Raw genomic sequence first — 24,325 nt, 5'->3', positions numbered from 1 at the left:
AGTGTTCTAAGAACTATAGGCCTATTTCCTTGTTGCCGTTCCCGGCCAAGATTGTGAAACGTGTAGTCAGTAACATTCTTTCTAGGCACCTGGAGCAACATAACTTGCTGGAGGAGGTGCAGTTCAGATTTCAGCCAGCCCACGGTACCGAGACGGCCTTGGTGACCGTTATGGATGACCTTCAGAGGTGGGCAGACAGGGGTCAGGGAGCAGTGCTGTTCCTGCTCGACCTGTCTGCCGCCTTTGATACCGTCAACCATGAGATCCTGCTAAGAAGATTGAGTGAGGTTGGGGTGAGGGGCTGTGCCTTACTGTGCTTTTCTACAGGACAGACAGCAGGCGGTGTCCCTCCCTCCTTTTCAATCTGCCTTCTCCAACGTGTCGCATGGTGTGCCACAGGGCTCGGCAATTAGCCCTATTTTGTTTAATATTTATTTGAAACTCTTGACTGCGGTCATCATTTATACAATATTGACATCGTAAACTATGCTGACAACACACAGCTGATTCTCTCCTTTGAGGGAGAGGACTCGACGTCAGTGGATGTGTTTCACAACTGTCTGCGGGACACAGCCTGTTGGCTTAAGGACAACTCATTACAATGTAATGCAGGGAAGACTGAGGTGATTTCCTGCTCAGTGAGCAGGATTCCTCAAGTCCTTCCTTGCAATTTTTGGCCCTCTGGTAATTCAACCGCAGTACGGCCTGTAAAAACGGTCTGTAACCTTGGCATTATGTTTGACAACAAACTTACTATGGAAGTTCAGGTTACAAAAACGACAACTTGCTGTTTTGTGATCATTAGATCCCTGCGGAAAACCTTCCCTTTGCTACCTCCTCAGGCACGTGCGCTAGTGGTAAGGTGTACGATTCTCAGTAGGTTAGACTACTGTAATGCACTATTGCTTGACTCCCCGAAGTTCCTTTTGGACAGACTACAGAGGATCCAGTCAGCAGCAGCCAAGGTAGTCCTAGGGCTGCCTAGAAGGTCCTCTACATCTGCAGTCTTGGAAGAACTGCACTGGCTTCCTCTGAGACAGAGAGTTTATTTATTTTATTTTTAGAGTTGGTGAATTCTGGCTTCAAATGGTAGCCAGTTTAGAGATTTAAGGTCAGGGGAGATGTGGGCCCTTCTTTTTAAGCCAGCGATGAGTCTCGCTGCCGCATTAGTAGATGCTCTTAGGGGAGCTCTAGTAGCTGTGGGGAGACCGCATAGCGCGACACTTCCGTAGTCCAGCCGAGAGAGACATAGAGCTTGAACCAGTTCTATTTCAATCTCTTTGCCTTGTCTTTAAAGCCCTTATTAGGATGGGTCCTGCGCTAATGCCCAAAACAATGTGATTGGTATATCCCTACAAGAAGGCTCCTCTCCTCATCAGCGAGACTGATGAAGGCACCGAGGTTTAGGAAAGTCAGGTCATGGGGTAGATCCTTTGGGGTGACAGCGGCCAAACTGTGGAACGAGCTCCCGTGGGAGATCAGACAAATTAGGGAGCTCTTCCCTTTTAGAAGAAGTTTGAAAACCTGGCTGTTCCCCAAGACTTAGTTGTCTTGCCATGTATCCGACACATCTGTACTCTGAGTTGCTTAGCGCCAGGATCCCTGCAAGGTGACAGTGCGCTTTATAAGCTGAATAAATAAAAATAAATAATAAACAGTGTGTGCTGTTCGGGGGCATTCTCCATCTTGTGGAAAGAATGAGCGCACCTCAGTATTGTTCCATTAAATGTGACCACAGTGATTTGTATAGGTGATGTTGAAAAGCTTGAGTGGGAGAGACCCATGAAAGGTCATGGGAATTACATGGTTGTAAAATCTTGTTCGCAGGTTTTGTGCTGGAAAAGGAATGTTGAAAGCAGGTCTATGCATGTGAGATTGATTGATTGATTGATTGTGGGTTTCTAAAGTGCTAGAATCGACTCCTGAAGAAGTATCTCTGCGCTGTAGACCGCTGGGGAACCCGTCCTGGCTTTCCCTGTGAGATGGTCCCTACTGGGTATCTCCAAGGTGAAACCAGACATCCCCGGCGTATGTGGGGGGCCATTGTGGAGATGAGGCAAGCTAATGCCCAGAGTTGCCGAGTGTGATCCCTAGTTAGAGTAGGCACAGAGGCGTGAATTATCGAGTCCGCTGACCCTGGTCCAAGACCCTGCCGCGTCGGGAATTGAATCCTGGTCCCGGGCCGTCCTCTGCTCTCGGGTCTGCCTCCTCTAACCAGTGAGCCACACCACTCCAGGTGCAGGTGAATACATTTAAGAACAGGCCCTACCTTGTATGGAGGGCAGCAGAGGTGCAGGGTATATGGACAGAGCAGTTTGGCTTAAGTGATATTTTTAAGAGAGTGTTTGGGGTGCCTGACATAATCCAGGGGTGAAAGGGCGATAACAGGTTTGAATTTGGCGCACCATCTGTGCTCTTGCTACGCTGATGCACCACAGCTGTCGACTAGTAGGCCGCCAGGCTAGAGTGCTATCTTGAGCTCTAAAGTTAGAGGTGAGACAACTAAACAACAGAGCAGCCCAGCTCAATCTCCTAGTCCATCCGTGGAACTCCCTCCAAAGTGGATAATACTGACAAATATTTGAGAGAAGTAAAACCACAAAGTAAGTTATAATCATTAAACTGCTGCTCTACTGCATATTGTGGATGTAGTGGATGAAGCCAGGCACCTCTGCGAGCAGCAATATTTGATTTATGGTGCAACATCCTGATGTCCACCCTTCTATCTTGAGTCTTCCTGATCCATCTCACATCTCTTACTCAAAGAGCTGTTCTTGTTTTAACAAAACCTTCTTGTGTTACAAAAGCTGTAACTAGTGTATGAGTGCTATGCGAGCGCCCTTTTTTTTTTACTAACTTACTCATGAACACCTTTGCTGAAATAAGTAAGATTAAAGCAACTTTTATGTAAATTTCTGTGTATGGTTAAATATGCTTTCATAAGTTTGAAAAAGGGTAATCAAGAGATATTTATACAATCAATTAAAAATTGTGTATGCACATTCCGTTATGTTTCCCTTTAAGTAATTTTAAATCTTTTTACTTCTGACAGAAAACAATCTTTGATTGTACGAAATGTTTCAAAATAAGGAAGATAACACTGTAAATCTGCAAAGACGAAGTCCGAAATATTGAAATCCAGTATTCAGGAAAACATAAGTGCCGTCAGAGCCAGCCGAACCAAACATAAACTGAGACATCCTGAAAGAAGGGACTAGGGACACGAGAAATTCCGTGATTCCACGAGTCTCAGCTGTGCACCTCCATGCCTCAAAAGGAAGAAATAACTCCAGAAAATTAAGACAACCCTGATAAACCTCATCTTGTGTAAACATGTCCAATAACAGCTTTGATCATGAGGTCGGTATGAGGTGGTTACAGCAGTGCTCTGCTTCCTAAAATAACCAGGCTACCAATCAGTGCTAGAGGTGTATTGCAAACTGTTTCAGAACAATCCACAGCAACCATTGAAAAGCGCAACGGAGTGAGTCAGACAACTGAAGGTTAAAAGAAATAGGGGTTCCGCTGTCTAAAATACACAGCACCGTCCCAGTGTGCACCGGCCAGAAGGACGATGGATCTTTACCCGCATGCGATTATGAGATTGGGAAGTAGTTGGTGCCCATTGCACTTTATTCTTTAATCGGAAAACAAACGTGCAAAATACGACTCATACAGGGAATGCAAGAATAACACAAGTGCTTTATCAGTCATGTTGGCCCTTCAGGAAGTACAGTCAAGGGATGTACACAAGTATGTACCAGACCCAGAGACACTAACCAAGAGAGAAGTCTCAGACACATGCAGTGAGAGCTTTAGTTTGTCATCAATATTGAAACCCCAGCAGCAAACACACACAGGGAAAACACAATTCAAATGCACTGAATGTGTAAAGAGCTTTATTCAGTTTTCAGGCCTAAAAAGACATCAACGAACACACACAGGGGAAAAACCATATAATTGCACTGAATGTATGAAGAGCTTTAGCCAGGTATCAGGACTCCAGACACATCAGCAAACACACGCAGGGGAGAAACCATATAATTGCATTGAATGTGGGAAGAGCTTTATATATTTATCAGGACTAAAACGGCATCAGAGAACACACACAGGGGGAAAACCATTCCAGTGCATTGAATGTGAAAGTAGTTTTAGTGAATCTTCGACATTAAAGATTCATCAGCGAATACACACAGGGGAAAAACCATTCAAGTGCAATGAATGTGGGAAGAGCTTTAGTCGATTACCAGACCTAAAATACCATCTGAGAACACACACAGGAGAAAAACCATATAATTGCACTGAATGTGTGAAGAAGTTTAATCATTTATCACACCTAAAACAGCATCAGCGAACACACACTGGGGAAAAACCATTCCAGTGCAGTGAATGTGGAATAAGTTTTAGTGCTTCATCAACATTAAGGAGACATCTACGAACACACACAGGGGAAAAACCATTCAATTGCAATGAATGTGGTCAGAGCTTTATATATTTATTAGGACTAAAACGGCATCAGAGAACACACACAGGGGGAAAACGATTCCAGTGCAGTGAATGTGAAAGTAGTTTTAGTGAATCTTCAACATTAAGGATTCATCAGCGAATACACACAGGGGAAACACCATTCAAGTGCAGTGAATGTTTGAAGAGCTTTAGTCGATTATCAGACCTAAAATACCATCTGAGAACACACACAGGAGAAAAACCATATAATTGCACTGAATGTGTGAAGAGGTTCAATCAAATATCACACCTAAAACAGCATCAGCGAACACACACTGGAGAAAAACCATTCCAGTGCAGTGAATGTGGAAGAAGTTTTAGTGATTCATCAACATTAAGAAAACATCTGCGAACACACACAGGGGAAAAACCATTTAAGTGCAGTGAATGTGGAACAAGTTTTAGTAATTCAGCAACATTAATGATTCATCAGAGAACACACACAGGGGAAAAACCATTCAAGTGTAGTGAATGTGGAAGAAGTTTTAGTAATTCAGCAACATTAAGGATTCATCAGCGAATACACACAGGGGAAAAATCATTCAAGTGCAGTGAATGTGAAAGTAGTTTTAGTCGATCTTCAACATTAAGGATTCATCAGCGAAGACACACAGGGGAAAAACCATTTAAGTGCAGTGAATGTGTGAAGAGCTTTTGTCAATCACCAAACTTAAAACAGCATCAGAAACCACACACCGGGGAAAATCAATACCAGTGCAGTGAATGTGAGAAGAGGTTTATTCGCATGTCAGACCTAAAACAGCATCAGAGAACACACACTGGGGAAAACCCATTCAAGTGCAATGGATGTGGGAAGAGCTTTATATATTTATCAAGACTAAAACGGCACCAGAGAACTCACACAAGGGGAAAATCAATCAAGTGCAGTGTATGTGAAAGTAGTTTTAGTGAATCTTCAACATTAAGGATTCATCAGCAAACACACACGGGAAAAAACATTCAAGTGCAGTGAATGTCTGAAGAGCTTTAGTCGATTATCAGACCTAAAGCACCATCAAAGAACACACACAGGGGAAAAACCATATAATTGCAGAGCATGTTTGAAGAGGTTTAGTCGATTATCACAACTAAAACAGCATCAGAGAACACACACTAGGGAAAAACCATATCGTTGCCATGAATCTAGAAGTAATTTTAGTGAATCATCAACATTAAGAAAATATCAGCGAATGCACACTGTAAAAACCATACAAGTGCAAGGAATGTGACAATGGATATATACATATATATATCAGGTCCAAAACGGCATCAGAAACCACGCACAGGAATCATTCAAGTGCAGTGAATGTTGAAGTAGGTTTTATGAATATTCAATATTAAGTACTGATCAGCGAACACACATGGGAAAAGCCATGTCATTGCAGTAAATGTGTGAAGATCTTTTGTCAACTTTCAAAGCTACAAAGACGTCAGCCTCTCTTCAGAAGAGTGCAGGATCAATAATGACAGTCGCAGAGCTCCAGCTGTGTGATAGCCAGGCCGAGCACACTTCAGAAGAATGCAGGATCAATTATGAAGGTCTAAGAGCTGCAGCTGTGTGATAGCCAGGCCGAGCACACTTCAGAAGAGTGCAGGATCAATTATGAAGGTCTAAGAGCTGCAGCTGTGTGATAGCCAGGCCGAGCACACTTCAGAAGAATGCAGGATCAATAATGAAGGTCACGGAGCTGCAGCTGTGTGATAGCCAGGCCGAGCACACTTCAGAAGAATGCAGGATCAATAATGAAGGTCACGGAGCTGCAGCTGTGTGATAGCCAGGCCGAGTACTTCACTTCAGAAGAATGCAGGATCGAAAAAAAAATAGATAAAAAGTTTATTGTTTAGTTAATTAAAACCATAACAATTTAAGGCTAATAACAAATGCGATAAAGACCAATATTATAGCAAAATACATTAAAAAAGAATTAAACATACAATCTCTTCTTCTCTTCATGATGTTTCTAAAAATCATTGTTAATAAAAGTTCTGTGCAGAGTGGTAGTCCATTTTTTGTTCCTCGTTGCCGTATTTAGCACAGCTTTTTAAATGTTGTGAGAAATTTAATCAGTCTACCGTTCAATGGTGGATCTGAGGGATTTAGGCACGCCATTATTGCAGCTCTACAGGATCTAATGCCTCTGTCATTAAAGCTTGATTTTAGGATCCTAACTCGTTCTTTATACAGATTCTTGCATATGCAAATTACATGGATAAAATCTTCTTTGTGAAAGTTGCACAGCCGACATGATTTAGAGCCTGTATGCACCCAAGCAGGCTGGTCAGCCAAGGATGGTAGTGACCCAAAGCGTAATGCCAGAAGTTGTTTTTTTACATTAATTGAAAATGTTTCGCTCAGATATACCGCTGGTGCAAGGGACTTATAGTTGTTTATCACCATCCAAGCGTGCAACCGTGATCTAAAAATATTTTTATCCAATGTTGACGAATGGATTTTTGAAACTTTGTTTATAGCTTGTTTGAAAGATTGGTACAGCAGATTTTTATTCCATAATTCCGTTGTACCTGTAGTTAAAAGGGATGTGCATAGGTACTGACTAAAAAGGGAGGTTTTGACCACAGGGCTTCATTTATTTCTGATGTAGCTACATTTTGCTTCAGGCGATACCAAGTTTTCACTGTCGCGTACATTCTGCCTAGGTCTTTATTTATTAGGCCGAATTCAAGGCAAACCTGGGCTGGAGAGGCAGATCTTTGAATTTGGAATACTTTTTTATAGATGGAAACTATTAGTTTATTTAAGATCTCTCCATCTTCGCCATGAATGAATGAATGAATACCCTCTTGTATAGCGCATGGCTACTCTCGAGCATCCCAGCGCTCTAAGACCAGAGGACATAGAAAGACACTATTAGACAAAGAGTGTCTTTAATCGCATCCTGAAAGCGAGATGGTTAGACTCATGCCTGATTTTGTCTGGGAGTTTGTTCCGTTCTTTGGCTGCGTGAACAGAAAGCCGACGGCCACCCATCCGAGCCAGCTTCACCCTGGGGGCTACCAGCAAGTTCCGCTGGTTGGATCTTAGAGATCTCACTGATTGATGGCGACGAAAGAGGGGATCAAGAATGGACGGGCCAGCATTATGGATGGACTTATGCGCCAAGCACAGGGTTTTAAATATAATCCTTCCCTGGATGGGTAGCCAATGGAGAGATTGAAGTGCGGCCTTAGCTGAGCATCTTTTGGGGACTTTCATGAGCAGCCGAGCTGCACAATTCTGTACAGATTGCAGAATTTTTATGGTGCCGACTGGGGCCCCCATATAGACGGCATTTGCATAATCCAGCCGCGACAAGATCAGCGACTGGACCAGCATTCGTCTAGCTTCAGATGGCAGGAGATCTAAAACTTTTTTTAAGACTCTCAGCAGTCCATAGCAGGTCGCGGCCACCTTCTTAGCCTGGTAATGAAATCCTAGCGAGGAGTCTAACCAGATCCCTAGGCTTTTTATTTGGGTCTTAGGTACCGGAGGGGGTCCTAGGGAGTACGGCCACCAAGGGTCCAGGTTAATTGGGGCTTGAGGTGCCGGGTTTTTAGAGACCCGGTGGTGCCAGGGGACCACACCCGAAGACCTCTGGGTTCTCCCTGTTCTGGACTACAGAAACACAGAGTCTTCTAGTTGAAGTCAGAGATCGAGGTTTATTGGTTGCAACCAAGTAACATGTGTCCTAGAATTACAACAGCACGGGCTGTAAGTTCTCAGGAGACTGTTCGTTTTTACAGAACCAGCCTTCTCCTTATATACAGAAATAACAGCTGCGGGCAAGAATTCTTGAGTTTATGATATGGTTATACACATATTTCTACAATAATACAAAGAGCGAAGTCATGCTGGTCAGCACATATTTTAGATGTCCAGATCGTGATGGATTACCCAGCCAGGCCCAGAATTCCCATCAGATATCGATGAAACACCAATAAGGTCGGGCACCCTCCCGCCGTAAAACTGGTCATAAACAAGAATCATGGACAGGTGTATGTGTATGGAAAACATGGTCTGTATGTAGTGAATGGTTTATGGCATGTTGTGCCTTGATGATATCTTACTCGGCCACTGGGGGAGGAGCTGCCCAAACAGGTTTGGCTGGAGGCAGTGGAGTCAGCTCGGCCAGGTCATGGGGAAGTCAGCTACGGTGGACGTGTCCTTTCAGACCAAACTCGGCCTTAATCAATTGACTATATGAGGGCAAGTCATAAGATGGATGCCGTTTACAAAATGGAGTCTGAGGGTTCGGAACGGAAACCACGATTTAAGGGTGTTAGCATCACTCAATCATGACGCAAATGCATAGGGATAATGTCCTAATCATTACCGGTCCGTCGATACCAAATTCGTCATGGTACGACGATATTTTATGATACGAGTGTTGGACCTCGATACCGGTGGAACAGCAGGGTCCGGAATTTCAGTACCACAGACCCTCCTTTTGCCCTCATATTAGGCAATAACTCATGCTAATATGAGTCCAAATCTGTATTGATGAATTCATGGAGATGCTGCTGTAGCATCATTCTGTTGCTCAATTCGTCCCTTGATACAGGCTTCCTTACACATGAAGTAGCACAGAGGCCACATATTGCAGGAGCGCACTGTACAAACAGACAGAACATAAACAGAAGGGCTAGGATCATCCCAATGAAGATCAGAGTTTTCCATCCCCAGGCAGAGATCAGTTCCCACAGCCACCCTAGCAGGGACCAATCCCCTTTCTCCACGTGAAGGGAATCAGAGATTTTGTGTAATTTGGAGATGGCCTGGTACACTGTCGGAGCATTGTCAGGGATGAAAATGCAGCAACTAGATTGGATCACTCTACATACACCACCACGGTCTGCAAGTATGACATCTAGGGCAACCCTGTTCTGAAGGGTCATGAGTCGATCCGACTGAAGCTCAGCTGTCAAGTTGCTAAGGGCACCGGCCGTTTCAGTCACGGCGGACTCAACTATCCTCATCAATTGTCGAATGTTCCTGCTGTTCACCATAGGCCCCCAAAATGGCAGAAAACCCTTTGCGAAGTCTGCAAATTCCTGACCCGCAGTGTTGTCTTGACTCACGACACCTCTAACTGTCCTTGTCCGATGGTAATCTGCCCCGGCCGTGTAGGTGGGTGGCAGCAGAAATGAGATGAAGCATGTGCCCGAGAAGTCAGGGGGCAACCATGTATAGGCTTTGTCATGGCAGACGAAATAGGTGCCTTTAGCCGCCAAGAATGGAGGGGAAGTTCGGGAAGCAAACACATATGTTTCCGTGCATACGCTCCTCCCCAACTGTGCTTTGGGATCCCTGCCAATACCTTGCAGACATAAGTGACCTCGGTGGGGCACTATCCAGACTGGGGAGGATTTCTTTGTTTTCTGGCTTTTATTCAGAGAGATCCCATATTTAGTTACATTCCAACGACTGTAGGGAGTGAGTTCATCTTTAGGAATCGTTTGAGACGTGTCAACATCCCTACTCATATTTCTTATTCCTGCCACTAGTGCCTTGTTGCTGGAATCGCTCTCTGTGGAACGGGCGGGTATGGTTCTAGGGCGAACAGGAACATGGTCTGGAAAGCCCACAGAGAACCATAATAACTGAATTGCAGGATGAAGTATGGGATGCCCTTATCTGTTGTGTGCGGCATGAGTCCACATATCCAACAATTCGATGTGTTCATTATAGACTGGTGCTGGTGTAGGAGCTGGACAAAGGAGTTATTTACAAACTTTAGTCTTCTGGCAGACTCGTGTTCAGGAAGAGGGTGAAAGGAGTGTAAAGAAACAGTTGGAGGAGGTGTGGGCTGAGTGTTGTTTACAAAGGTGACTTGAAACGTGGATAAGGTATAACCAATCAAGAACATCGTTATGCTACATATCATCAAAATACATATTATCAAGAATCTCTTTCTTGCCATCACAGTGCACATTTTCTTGTTAAAGTTCATGTGTCTAGCAGGTCTCTCTACCCTCGGAAACTCCATCCTCTGGTTGCTGCCCGCGGTGGGAGGTTGCTTCTGCCAGGGAGTGCGCTCTGTTCAGTCAGGGGTAATTCCCTCCGACTGACCAGAACCGTTGACCTAAATGTCCCCAGCTGTACTCCCCAGACTTCAACCGCGGCCCTAGCAGCAGAACCGGATGGCGGTTCGAAAATCAAAAATGAGCTAGTTCCCTGGGCGAGAGAGCTGTAAAATCAAAAATAGTTCATGGAAAAAAGGGAAAATCGCACTAATTTGATTATGTCAGTTCCTTGGTCTTGACCACAGATTATATCGTTCTTTCCCGGGTACGGTGTGATCTTCAAACAATGTTTCAGGTTCTGTAGTGTCCAACTGCATTGACGGTGGCACAGATCCTTGCAAAATACAATCGCTCTCTTTGTCGGTACCAGTTCCTTTTAATCGTGCATCGCTGAAGGGGACAAAGCGAGGTATGAACTCTGTCTCGGAGTCAGCGACTCCTTGCTGGACCCACCGGTCATATGGAAGGGCCAGCGGGACCCTTTTGCAATGGGCGCCGTGCACCCAGTGTTTTTTTCCGTGGACACGTACTGCAGAGCGGGTAGATAGCAGGACCTGGAAAGGTCCAGTCCAGCGAGGCTCCTCGTTCTTTGTTCGCCTGAAGTTCCGAACTAGGAACCAGGAGCCAGGTTCGATGGCGTGGCCTGGATCGTCAGATGCCGGTGGAGAGGAGCTGTGGACCTGTTGATGTAAAGCATGCAGTTTAGTTGTCAATTCGTGCAAATAGTCAAACAGTGCGGGGTACTATATTTCACTCAATCTCTTGGGTCTGGGCACACCCCAGATGTTAGCTGGGCGGCCGAACACAATTTCATGTGGGCTAAGTCCTAATCAGGAATGGACAATCATTCTGGTAGACAGGAGTGCTAAAGGCAGGGCGTCTGGCCACTTGAGACCTGTGCTGGCTTGGATCTTGGCCAATTTCAATTTTAACGTGCCATTATAGCACTCTACCAATCCTGCCGATTGGGGGTGGTTTGCAGCGTGGAATTTCTGGTGGATGCCTAGACACTCACACACTCTCTTCATCACTCGTCCAACGAATTCACTTCCATTATCACTCCAGACAATCCTAGGTATGCCAAATCTAGGGAAGAATTCTTTGACAAGGGCTTTGGCAGTTGACAATGCAGTGTTGTCCTTAAGGGGGTACGCTTCTACCCACCTGGAGAAGGCGCAAACGACAACAAGCACATATTTCAGGTTATTGCACCTCTCCATGTGAATAAAATCGAGCTGCAAGACCTCGAACGGGTACGTTGGAGGCGCAAAATGACCAGCTGGGGTTGGGGTTCCCCTACCGGGATTGTGCTTCAAACACACCATACAGTTTCTGACCAGATTCTCTGCACATTTTGGGATACCACTATTCTGCCATACTGGGGCCAACAGCTTACATATTCCTTTCACACTGATGTGCGCCATTCCATGGGCCATCGTCACCACTGCGAGCACATAGGCGTTAGGTAACATCCATCGCTGATGTTCTGACAGTTCGACCCAACAACCATTCGCATCTAATCTACCCTTGCTTTCTCTCCATTCATTCACCTCTTTCTCAGTGGCATCAGCTTGTATAGATTTCACGCTTTCGATGGTGTCCTCACACATACCCACATCAGGGGTCCATCTCGCAGGACCTACAACATACATCCGACTCATTGTGTTCCTTGCAGTCTCTTTTGCGACCTCGTCGGCAAATGCATTCCCTCGACCAACATCATCTTGAATCTTTCTATGTGCACTGCATTTCACAATTGTAACTTGTAGGGGCAAGGTCAGTGACTCGAGAAGGTCGTGTACTAGCTGGCCGTGTTGAATTTTTGCACCATGTGACGTCAGAAACCCACGTTCACGCCACAATCTTCCAAAACTATGGGCTACGCCAAAGGCGTATTGGCTATCCGTATACACATTCACTCGTTTTCCTTTCGCCAACACACACGCTCTTGTGAGTGAGACTAACTCTGCTGCTTGCGCGGAATTGTGGGGGATGCGAGCTGTCTCTACAATCGTGTGCAATGTTGTCACGGCATATGCTGCAGTCGTATCACCATTTGGCAACTTGAAACATGAACCATCAACCCATAACGCATCATTACATTCAGGGAGGGGAGTGTCCTGCAAGTCTACTCTCCCTTTTGTCTCTTCCTCTGTCCTAAAGCAGCAATCATGTTTTTCAACCTCATCTGTCTCTGCTGGAATGGGTAATAACGTAGCAGGGTTGAGTGTATCACACCTCTTTATGTGAATGTGACTCGCTAACAGGGTCAATTCATAGCTGGATAGTCGAGCACTAGTTAGATGTTGTGTTTTCGTCCTGTTTAGTAGGATATCTACTGCATGTGGGACCATAACGATCAGAGTATTATTCATGACTAACCCAGCAGACTGTCGAATACAGACAGCTGCTGCAGCAGTGGCCCTCAAGCAACTTGGTAATGCCTTAGCTACAGGATTTAGAGTCGCAGGGAAATACGCACATGGGCGTTGTTTGTCCCCAAAGTGTTGCGTCAAGACTGATAATGCGCAACCTTCCTTCTCATGGACATATAATGTAAAAGGCTTGCTGTAGTCGGGGTTGCCCAACACACGAGCCAAACATAACGCCTCACGCAACTCATGGAAACTCGTCTGACAATCTTCAGACCAAGGCAAAGGATTGGGCGTGTCTTTACGCATTAATGCCAGCAAAGGTTTGGCCAATAGTGAGAAGTTCGGTATCCATTGTCTACAGTACGATGTAATGCCCAAGAAGGCACGCACTTCTCTTTGTGTCCTTGGGACACTCAGTTCTGCAATTGCCTGTATTCTTTCTGGGGTCAGTCTCCTTCGATAAGATGTGACCTAAGTAGGTTACTTCTTGTCGACAAAATTGTAATTTGGAAAGCGAGACTTTGTGCTTCATGTCACATAAATGATGTAACACTGACAATGTCGCTTGTTTGCAAACTTCTTCGGTGTCTGCAGCGATCAGCAGATCGTCTACATACTGAATTAAAGTTGCACCATCCTACAGAACAATCGTGTCTAGTTGTGTTTTCAGAGCCTGACTGAATATTGATGGACTTTCACAGTAGCCCTGAGGAGCGCATTTAAGGCGGAAGCTTCGTCCTCCTAAATTGAAGCCAAAGATATCTCTGTTCTCCTCGGCAATCGAGATGCTGAAGAAAGCGTTCTTCAGGTCAATCACTGAAAACCAATTGGCTGAAGCTGGAACCATTGTCAATAAGGCAGTAATGTCGGGGACGACTGGAAACTGTGGTACAACGATCTTATTCACTTCCCTGAGATCAATCACAAATCGGTACACAGGGGGCTGTGAAGGATCGGTACGCTTTAATACAGGCAAAACAGGACTGTTATAAATGTTGCCTGTTGTCTCTTCGATGACATCTTTTTCGATCAGATCGTAAACGATCGCTAACAAAGCCTTTTCACATTCGTTTGATATTCTATATTGGGGAATGCGTGGTAACCTAACATTAGCTTTCAATGTTATGACATATGGCGCTATTTCCAAATGACCTACATCATTAGAACCATTCGCCCAAAGTACATCCGAAAGAGATGACAATTCTGTAGGAATATTCTCCTTTGACAAATACATTGGGGAAATCACTTTCTTACCTAGGGTAAGTTGTACTCCCGAAGGGGAGCAGTACAAAGTTGCATATAATCTCTTTAACAAATCCAAACCTAACAAGTTTTCGCCACAACCTGTTGTAAGAATGAGGGGTGCTTCTAATTCGCATGGGCCAACAGAAAGGGGCATGGGACTGGAAATCGGGTTTCTAACAGGGGCGCCAGAAAAACCTACTGAAACATTCATTTCGCCAGACAAAGGTGCGCCAGGAAGTTTTGAGTGCATAATAGAACTTTTTGTAGCACCAGTATCCAGCAGAAATGGCTCCGACACTCCTGATGTGGTCCCCTCGACATAAGGTCCATTCTGATCTACTGGAACTGAAACAACTCCCTCTCTTTGTCCATGGCTGTCCTAGCAATTGTTACCCTCATTCTCGTTTTCCGCGTAATAGTCATCTGCATAGTACTGAGCCGACCTTGAAGACGCATTATTCTGTTGGTCAAAGCTATTCATGGAATTTTGAGGCGGAAAAGAAGTGGTATTCTGGGGGAAATTTCCACGGCCCCTACCTCTAGGAGCCTGTTGAACACCTCTACCTCTTGTACCGGAAACACAGTTTAAGCGTCGCGCAAGAGCTGGACAATTACTTTTGAAATGACCCTCTTCTTTGCAATAGGCACATTGATTCGGGCCATACGGAGAACGCTGATGGGAAAACTCGTTTCCTTGCGCGTTTCTCGAATACTGCTGCGGTTGTTGATAATTGGGCTGACTAGCCGTGCGAGGCGGATAGGCTTGCTGGAGAAGAGCTTTAGTTTTTAACTCTTTAGTCTTTTTGTCTGCCTTATCTAGTTCGTCTTTGCGCCTATTTTCATAGTACTGGGCTGTGGCTAAAATCTGCGCTGACGTGGAAACAGCCCAAGTACTCTCTGAATCTTTCAATTTATTGCACAGTTCAGGAAGCAGATTATGTACAAATTTGTCTACAAACAATCTTTGGCCACCCTCGGTAGCCATATCCTGACCACTATGATCGGTGAAAGTCTCCTCAAACCTCGTGAAAAAGTCAGACACATTCTCATCTTTCTTCTGCTTGCATGCAGACAGCTTGTCCCAATTTACGCGCAATTCAGGCATTAATGTTTTCATGTACGCGATAATCCTACCGGGAAGTTCTGCTATTAAAGGCTCGGGTTTAGAACCACCGACTTGTCTAGCACCGGTAGCAGTAATATTAGCCCATGAGTCACCTAGTTCTTGATCATGATCTGTATGACGAATTTTACTCCATAAAGGATGCGGAACAACATTCCCAAACAACATGTCTACATCCGCTAAATTCATTATACATGAGCTGGAAGTCTGTGATAACTCCTTGTAATACCAAGTTGGGTTTTTACGTGGATCAGGTAGTGTCTGTTTGAGTGCTAGAACTTCAGATCTTTTCCAGGGGACATGTACCCACACACGCTGGAAATGCGGCAGAATTGGTGGATTTACATTCGCATCACCTTCCCTCCATACTGGAGGAACCTCTCTCATGGGGTACTGTCGCGCCTTTTTCCTACCTGACACATCATCTTCATACAATGATATAGAGACATTTCCCTTACTCCTATAGGATAACAATAAATCTATTGCTTTTTCAACATCGGCACCTACAATCATACCTTCATAGAACTTAAAACGCATGCAGAATAATTCCTGCATTTTGCGCTTGGGATCGTTTGTCTCCAAATCTTCACAAAGATATACGCACATCTCTTCAAATACGTATCTCTGAGTGGGCACATCCCACTGACGGAAAACTTCCATAACGGACTGAACATCATATTTAGCAGTGTCAGTAACCCATTTGCGTGCTAACTCATTTAGCACTTCTCTTTCCTCATAATCGGGCAGTTGACTACGCAACTGTCTACGTCCCGTTTTAGGGGTCGTTTTAGGCGACCCAAAGAAGGGTGAGAATAGACCAGTGACAGTACTTGCCACTCTCTGTCTGACAGAAGGAGAAGCTTGCGGCGAGGCGATGCGCCAGAAAAGACAGGCTGATGTAAAGAGGAAGTCGAAGCAACAGCAGAGAAAGTTGAGGCAATAGCAGACGTATTATCATAGTGAACAGTTGGAGCAGTGGGCAAAGTTGTAGAAGTAGATGGAGTATGTAGCAAAGGCGGCGGCCCTTGAGAAGGCTGTGCCGGAGAAGTAGGAACCAGCTGAAGAGGAGCTGGTGCTTGTGAAAGAGCTGCATTTCGTGCACTGGGGCGTGGTATAACGAAGCACTTTGGGGGTGCAGTAGCGTCTAACGCATATGTGGGTGGTGAGCTTAATAAGTGGGACATTAACGGATCTTTCTCTGATGTTCCCTTTGAGCCTTGTCCCTCATGTGGTAACATCGGGTAGCATTTATCTACTGCTAGTTTCTTGCTCCTAAGCATTCGTTCACTTTCTTGCTCTTCCTCATTATCCCTGTATGCAACGGCGGCTTGCACCATTGACATACCTCTTTTATTTTTCTTTGCTAATTTTATTTCTTTCTGTTTGGCTTCTTTGCGCCATAAGCGAAAAGAGTCAAACATCGCCGGCCGGGCTTTCTTCTTGAACAATTTGACCTCGAGGTTTTCTAATACTTCTGAGTCAAAACAACCATATTGGGGCCATTTTAAAACACCATCCTTGCGGGTGTATTTTATCCACACTTCATTATACGTGATAGGACCTACTCCGTGCTTTATATATAACTCATATGTTGGAGTTCCAATCGGAGGAACCGGACACGAATCCTCTAATCGGGAGTCCCTACTACAACCAAGACAAAACAAGTTTCCAAGTCTGCTAAGACCAGACATCTTCGCTCACTAGTCTAGCTTCAAACTTCAAGGGATTACCTAATTATGATATTGTCGTGAATACACGAATCCCTCTGTTTTGGTGCTTGCAAGAACCAATACAAACCGTATCTCTGGGATACAAAACTAAGAACCAAACTAAGGACTGGGAGACGCTCCACTTATACTTAACTGAATATTGAAGATCGGTGACGTCACTAGAAGACTCGTTTATCGTTTCGCTCTACCAAGGATCACTGGGTCCAAAACAGGGCGATAGTCAGGGCAGCAGTCCTTCGTAGCCGTCGGGACGCGGGGAACCTCGCAGCAAAGACCTTCGGAACCACGTCGACATGCAGGGGTCGCTGAAGTGGCTGGCCTTCCTCCGGAATTTTCACACGAAGCTCCTCACGAACATCTGGCTTGGACCGTCACCGCTTAATATCGCCTCGAGTTGGGCGCCAACTGAGGTGCCGGGTTTTTAGAGACCCGGTGGTGCCAGGGGACCACACCCGAAGACCTCTGGGTTCTCCCTGTTCTGGACTACAGAAACACAGAGTCTTCTAGTTGAAGTCAGAGATCGAGGTTTATTGGTTGCAACCAAGTAACATGTGTCCTAGAATTACAACAGCACAGGCTGTAAGTTCTCAGGAGACTGTTCGTTTTTACAGAACCAGCCTTCTCCTTATATACAGAAATAACAGCTGCGGGCAAGAATTCTTGAGTTTATGATATGGTTATACACATATTTCTACGATAATACAAAGAGCGAAGTCATGCTGGTCAGCACATATTTTAGATGTCCAGATCGTGATGGATTACCCAGCCAGGCCCAGAATTCCCATCAGATATCGATGAAACACCAATAAGGTCAGGCACCCTCCCGTCGTAAAACTGGTCATAAACAAGAATCATGGACAGGTGTATGTGTATGGAAAACATGGTCTGTATGTAGTGAATGGTTTATGGCATGTTGTGCCTTGATGATATCTTACTCGGCCACTGGGCGAGGAGCTGCCCAAACAGGTTTGGCTGGAGGTAGTGGAGTCAGCTCGGCCAGGTCATGGGGAAGTCAGCTACGGTGGACGTGTCCTTTCAGATCAAACTCGGCCTTAATCAATTGACTATATGAGGGCAAGTCATAAGATGGATGCCGTTTACAAAATGGAGTCTGAGGGTTCAGAACGGAAACCACGATTTAAGGGTGTTAACATCACTCAATCATGACGCAAATGCATAGGGATAATGTCCTAATCATTACCGGTCCGTCGATACCAAATTCGTCATGGTACGACGATATTTTGTGATACGAGTGTTGGACCTCGATACCGGTGGAACAGCAGGGTCCGGAATTTCAGTACCACAGGCTTTGTAGCCCAGAAGCATAATGTCCGTTTTGGCCCCATTTAACTTTAAAAAGGAGGAGGTCATCCATTCCAGGACTTTGGTGAGACACGGGGTCAGATTATTGATCCCCCTGATCTAAAGCATCGTCCCTCACCAAAGACACAACCATGGAAGGCAACACTAGCATATGTTAGTGTTGGCAGGATTTTTGCCTTCATTACAGCTAGCAGGGGTTTATATGAAGGGCCCTTCAAATTTTTAGCCAGTAAGCTCAAAGCAAATATGAGCGCGCTTGTTCTCTGAGACATGTACCTTTTTTTGCTCCGTGAGGTTTCTTGAATTATCAATATAGAGACCTAGGTACTTATTTACCTCCTCAAGTTTGTTACCGTTAAGCCAGATTGTCTGTTTACTTTTCTGTTTGGCCCCAATCACCATTGTTTTCGTCTTGGATATGTTTACTTCAAGATTATTTTCTGAAGTATAGGCTGACATTTCATTAAGACTTCTTTGGAGACCGATCTTTGTTTGGCTCATTAGCACCACATCGTCGGCGTATGCAAGGTGAGAAAGTCTCAATCTACCAAGTTTCAAGGGATGGGAGTTAATACAATCCAGCCCTTGAGCGAGGTTGGATAGAAACAAAGTAAAAAGGTGAGGGGCCAGAACACACCCTTCTTTGAGGCCGCTGGTGGTTGTCAGCTTCTGTGATAGTCTGGACCCATCACCTATCTTGATCCTTAGCCAGGTGTTTGAATAAAATAGCAATAAGCCTTTTAATAGCTTTTCAGGGATGTCCCAGGCTCGCAGCTTTTTCCACAGGAAGTGGCGATCAACGCTATCAAAAGCTGCTTTTAGGTCTATAAAGCAGAGGTAAAGATGTAGTTTCCTCTACTTATACTTGTTTGCAATTAATGATAGACCTAAAATATTCGTCGTTGTCCCTAAACCTTGCTTGAAGCATGTCTGGTTGGCGGGGATGAGGTTAAGGTTATCAGACCATACCTTGAGCTGTTCTAGCACCAAGGTGGCATAGTATTTGGCCTCTACATCCAGCAGAGCTATCAACCTGTAGTGAGCTGGATTTGCTCTTTATCCTCCTCTGAATATAGGGGTCAGAATCGAACCTTGCCAATTTACTGGTATGTTGTTTAGGTGCTCTATTTCTTGATATAGGTTAGTAAGGTAATTACCCCAAAACGAGATAACCATGTTTAAAGATTGCTTGGGGAATTTCGTTGGGGCCTGGCGCACCGTAGTTTCTGCCTTTCTTGATTATATGTGTAACCCCTTCATTTGAAGGTGGCGAGTAACTTATTGCCGCTATCAGAGAGGCATTTTCCTCCGTTGGAATGGTATCAACGTCTAGTAGCTCTTTTTTATGAGGAGTTATCACGTCTTCATGGCTAATCGTTTCAGTGGCCTCTTCGAATTTGCCTTTTCCAGCAGCTAGGTGGTGAGTGTTTCCCACGGATGTATCTTGGGTAGATGATTCAGTAAACCTTGTGGATAAAAATTCCACCCACTCTGATTCTTGTACGTTGGACGATAATGCGTTCACTGGTCTATGCAGTTTATTTATGATTAACCAGAACTGTTTTGAGTTGGTTTTCTTGGAGCTACAGAGAAGTTCGTCCCAGAATTTATCATTGCTTTTTCTTTTATTTTCCCAGAGCTCTCTTTTATAGCATTTCCATAGCTGCCTTACACTGTCCCAGGCCACTGCGTCAGGGACTGTTCTTTTTAGCCTCCTTATAGATTTTCTGAGTTTACATTTCAAGGCTCGCAGCCCTGCCGTTAATGTTCGTCCCTGGTCATTTTTATGGCCGTGATTGTTTGTCTGTTTTTGTGCAGATGACATTAAAGAAGTTAAGTCTTCCGTGAGGTTTTCCCATGCTTGAATTTTATTCTGGGCCCCAGCTATGCTTATTGTTAGCTTCTTTTTGATTTTTAACTGCAGCATTTCAATTGTGTCATTTGACCATTTTAGTTGTTTTAAGTCGTTTAAGTTAACCGTGTGTATGTAGCCTTCAACTGTTGCGTTTACCTGATGTTTAATGAGTTTTAACCTAAAATGGATCCGCTGATATGAATGATCGCTCCTGGTTGTGAACTCTATTGAGAAGTGGGAAAGGAATGGCATCAGCAATACTGAGATGGCTGTGTAGTCCAATCTTGATCGTGTCTTTCCCCCGTGGTAAGTATGATTAGGGGAGAAATCGTCCTGAGTTCTACCATTTATTACTCTTAGCCCAAGAAACTCTAGGGCATTTACCAACCCCTGACCTACGTGATCCGTTTTTTGCCTCGTTGGCTGATATTGATGTGGGATGTTCCAAAATATGTTATCCGATGTTAGAGATTCATCCTCATCTGGGGTGTGAATTAAGTTTGAATTAAAGTCCCCTGTGAGTATCAAGTCCCAGAAGGGAAAGGTACTCCTGATTTTTGTGATGGTTGCAATTAGTTGTTTGTTATGGTCCAATTTTTTTCTGGCCGATGGATGCGCATATGTGTTTATAAGGAGGACGTTTTTTGTTCTGCTGACTGACCCAGTTGATAATTTGATCAGTTGGATGTTAGGTCCTACAGAGGCCATCTGTTCGCTTTCAATTTTTAGCTCTGTGGATATGTAGACTGCCAGGCCCCCTTTTGGGCGAGCAAAGGTTTTGGTTTTGGTGGCTGGAACTGTGTAATGGATGTAGTTTGTCAAAGGGAGAACTTCTAGTGCCCAAGTCTCCTGTAGAGCTATTATGTCATAGTTTACCCATTTTTCTGGATGGGACCCGTTCTCCAGCCATTTTTTTGCCCCTGCGATGTTCCATGAGAGCATTTGTATGTTGTTCAAATCTTGGGTTGCTTGCTTCTTTTTCATAGGTCAATGGCATGAGATCGAATTTAGCGCTCCTGGCAGCCAGCCCCAATTGTCCTTGGCCACATCCAATCTGTGTACTTGGTCGTTCTGCAGCTCCCTTTTCAATGTTGTCGAAAGGCTGCTACCAATTGCGCCTTTAAGGAATGTTTGATTATTCATCGTGATGTCTTTACGCTTTTGACCGTTACCATTGCAGGGATTAAAAATGTTATTTAAAGGGCCAGGATAGCATGGTGTTGCAGACTTTAACAGTTTAATTCCCCAAGCTTCAAATTGAGCCTTAGCATTCATGATATGCTGGGCGTCTTCTTTGGTCAGCCAAGTTGTCAATGTTTGCTCCTTATTTTTTAGGTGATCCATTCCTATAAATTCTACTGCCAGTAAATTCGCTGAGTTCAAATATTTTAACACTGGGATATTTGCTGTTAGTTTCAATATATTCCCCCTGTTCAATATATCATGATTCCCTTTTGAGTCGTATTCCGGGATTAGCAATAATTGCCATTTGGTTGGATCGTTACAATGACCTGACTGAAGCATTGGTTCTTCAGACTTATTTTCCACTATGATTTGCTTTATGTCGTCTTTTATTTAAATTTTTATATTTACATGTTGGATCTTGTCTCCCACCGCGGTACATAAGACCTGGAGATCGTCCACCCAGCGTCCCGAACTATGGGCAGTTTCTGCTTCCTGTTCCATTTTCCTTCGTGTTAACTCTCCTTCCTGTATCAGTTGGGAATTCCTTCGCATTTCCGCCATTGTATAGGTTTCTACAGGGACAAACACTTGGACCTCTGGGGATGTCATTTTCAGGCCTTCTGTCGTGCAGTCACCCCCACTCTTGGAACCCGGGGGTTATAATTTCATGTTTATCGTTTACCTTTGTTGATTCTTTTCATCCTTCTTCACAGTGTTCCTTGGTACAAAGGTCCATTTTTGTTTTGGGTTGACCTTGATTATTTGCAACATTATTTCCCTGCCCTTTTACCTTGAAGCAATTGTGAGGTTTTTTGTCCAATATGGAAAAGCACCGCTTTGTAAGTCAATCCCATCCAAATCGAAGAAACTAGACAACTCTCTTAGTGTCTTCACACACAGACGCTGAGTCTTGATATAAATTTTCAATGCTCATTTAATGATCCATTTTAGGAAAAAGCCAGCCAACGCGTTTCGTTCTGAAAACAGAACTTCTTCTATCAAGACTCCGCGTCTGTGTGTGAAGACACTAAGAGAGTTGTCTAGTTTCTTCGATTTGGATGGGATTGGCTTACAAAGCGGGTCCAGATGCCCAGCTTTAAGGGCTGGAGGTCTTGAGTACTTGCAGCCAGCTGGTACCCACTACAGGTACATCAGTGCCCCTTCAGCACCCTAGCAAAACGCGGCTAAAAGGGTCACACAGTGGTGACAACTCGCTACTCGCAGGCAAAGCAAGACAGTAGCAATTACCCACCTCGGCGAAGGCGGAGGGGAGCCTGAAGAGGAGCCGAACCGGACCGCCTCTGGGATCCACAGCCCAAAAGCCCCCAAACTCCGCTCTGCTCCAAGGCTCAGGAGGCTCACCTAGAAGATAAAACTGGCCTCCGAGCCACCAGACGCCGTTGCCGTCCTCCACTCACCGCTCTCTGCACTCTGCCGGCTGCTCCCAGCTGCTCCTGGTCCTGCGAGTGGTTGACGGGTGGGGGGCTCGGGCTCGGGCACGGACACGGGCACAAGCACTGGCAGTATCCAAGTTCGAGAGCAGAGTCAGCATGTGAACCGGTACTTGCTGATGCCGATGCCTTCACAGGTACGCTGCCCGCCTCACGTGGTTCTGGGGCTTTGTGGCTCTGAGGCAACAAGTCCAGCATCTGGCGCATGGGTCAAGGAGAAGAAGACCACAGCCCAATGTACTTTCGCGGATCGCTTGAAGTGTCAAACTGAGAGTGGGGGCCAGAGGGGGCCAAAGAGGACCAAGCAGGGCGAAGTGGGGCCAGGCGGGAGCTACAGGCTAGTTGTTGAGGCCACCCGCGGCGCTCCTCGTGGCGCTCCACGCAGGGGGTGAAGCAGGGGGCTGCAACAGGCTGGAAGATGCTGAAAGGAACCTCCGGCTTTCAAGCTTCCTCTCTGGCTGCACAGCACAGCACCACTGGGAACGGACAATCAGAAAACCAGGGTGCAGGATCAAAAATGAAGGTCACGGAGCTGCAGCTGTGTGATAGCCAGGCTGAGTACTTCACTTCAGAAGAGTGCAGTATCATTAATAAAGGTGACAGAGCTACAGCTGTGTGATATCCAGGTTGAGCACTTCACTTCAGAAGAGTGCAGGATCAATAATGAAGTCACGGAGCTGCAGCTGTGTGATAGCCAGGCTGAGCACACAGTGTCCGTTCACCAGATACAGATTATTAATGAAAGTCTCCAACCTGCATGCTGTGTGATAGACAGGTTGAGCACTTCACTTCAGAAGAGAGCAGGATCAATAATGAAGGTCACGGAGCTGCAGCTGTGTGATAGACAGGTTGAGCACTTCACTTCAGAAGAGTGCAGTATCATTAATAAAGGTGACAGAGCTACAGCTGTGTGATATCCAGGCTGAGCACTTCACTTCAGAAGAGTGCAGGATCAATAATGAAGTCACGGAGCTGCAGCTGTGTGATAGCCAGGCCGAGCACACTTCAGAAGAGTGCAGGATCAATAATGAAGGTCACGGAGCTGCAGCTGTGTGATAGACAGGTTGAGCACTTCACTTCAGAAGAGTGCAGTATCATTAATAAAGGTGACAGAGCTACAGCTGTGTGATATCCAGGCTGAGCACTTCATTTCAGAAGAGAGCAGGATCAATAATGAAGGTCTGAGATCTGCAGCTGTGTTATATCCAGGCTGAGCACTCGGTGTCCGTTCACCAGATACAGATTATCAATGAAAGTCTCCAACCTGCATGCTGTGTGATAGACAGGGTGAGCACGCGGCTTCTCTTCAGGAGAGTGAGGATTCATTTATAAAAGTCACTGAGCCGCATGTTGTGTGATAGTTAAGCAAAATCACCATTTTACATTCTTGGACGAAGATTTTTTGATGGCTAATGGAGCCGAATTTTGACATGATTGTTCCACAAAAGAAATGAAAAAAAAGATTGATTGCACAAAAATAATATAAAGGTAGAACCAATCACGATGCAATA

The 24,325-nt window shown here is 45.1% G+C and overlaps 1 protein-coding gene across 1 annotated transcript in view; it reads left to right on the top strand.

Moving 5' to 3' along the window:
- LOC147737806 (uncharacterized) overlaps positions 1–6,505 on the top strand; it is a 146,088-nt gene extending 139,583 nt beyond the window's left edge. The window contains exon 4 of the mRNA XM_086945085.1: positions 3,053–6,505. Within this exon, the coding sequence (XP_086801211.1) occupies positions 3,713–5,479 (1,767 nt within the window). The 5' untranslated portion in view covers positions 3,053–3,712 and the 3' untranslated portion in view covers positions 5,480–6,505. The remainder of the gene's footprint in view (positions 1–3,052) is intronic.
- The last annotated feature ends 17,820 nt before the right edge of the window (positions 6,506–24,325 follow it).

Source organism: Lissotriton vulgaris, chromosome 1_1 (genome assembly GCF_964263255.1).
Source record: "Lissotriton vulgaris chromosome 1_1, aLisVul1.2, whole genome shotgun sequence".
NCBI classification, from domain to species: Eukaryota; Metazoa; Chordata; class Amphibia; order Caudata; family Salamandridae; genus Lissotriton; species Lissotriton vulgaris.
Note: the sequence above shows the minus strand (reverse complement) of the source record. Positions and strands in the feature narration are given on the sequence as shown.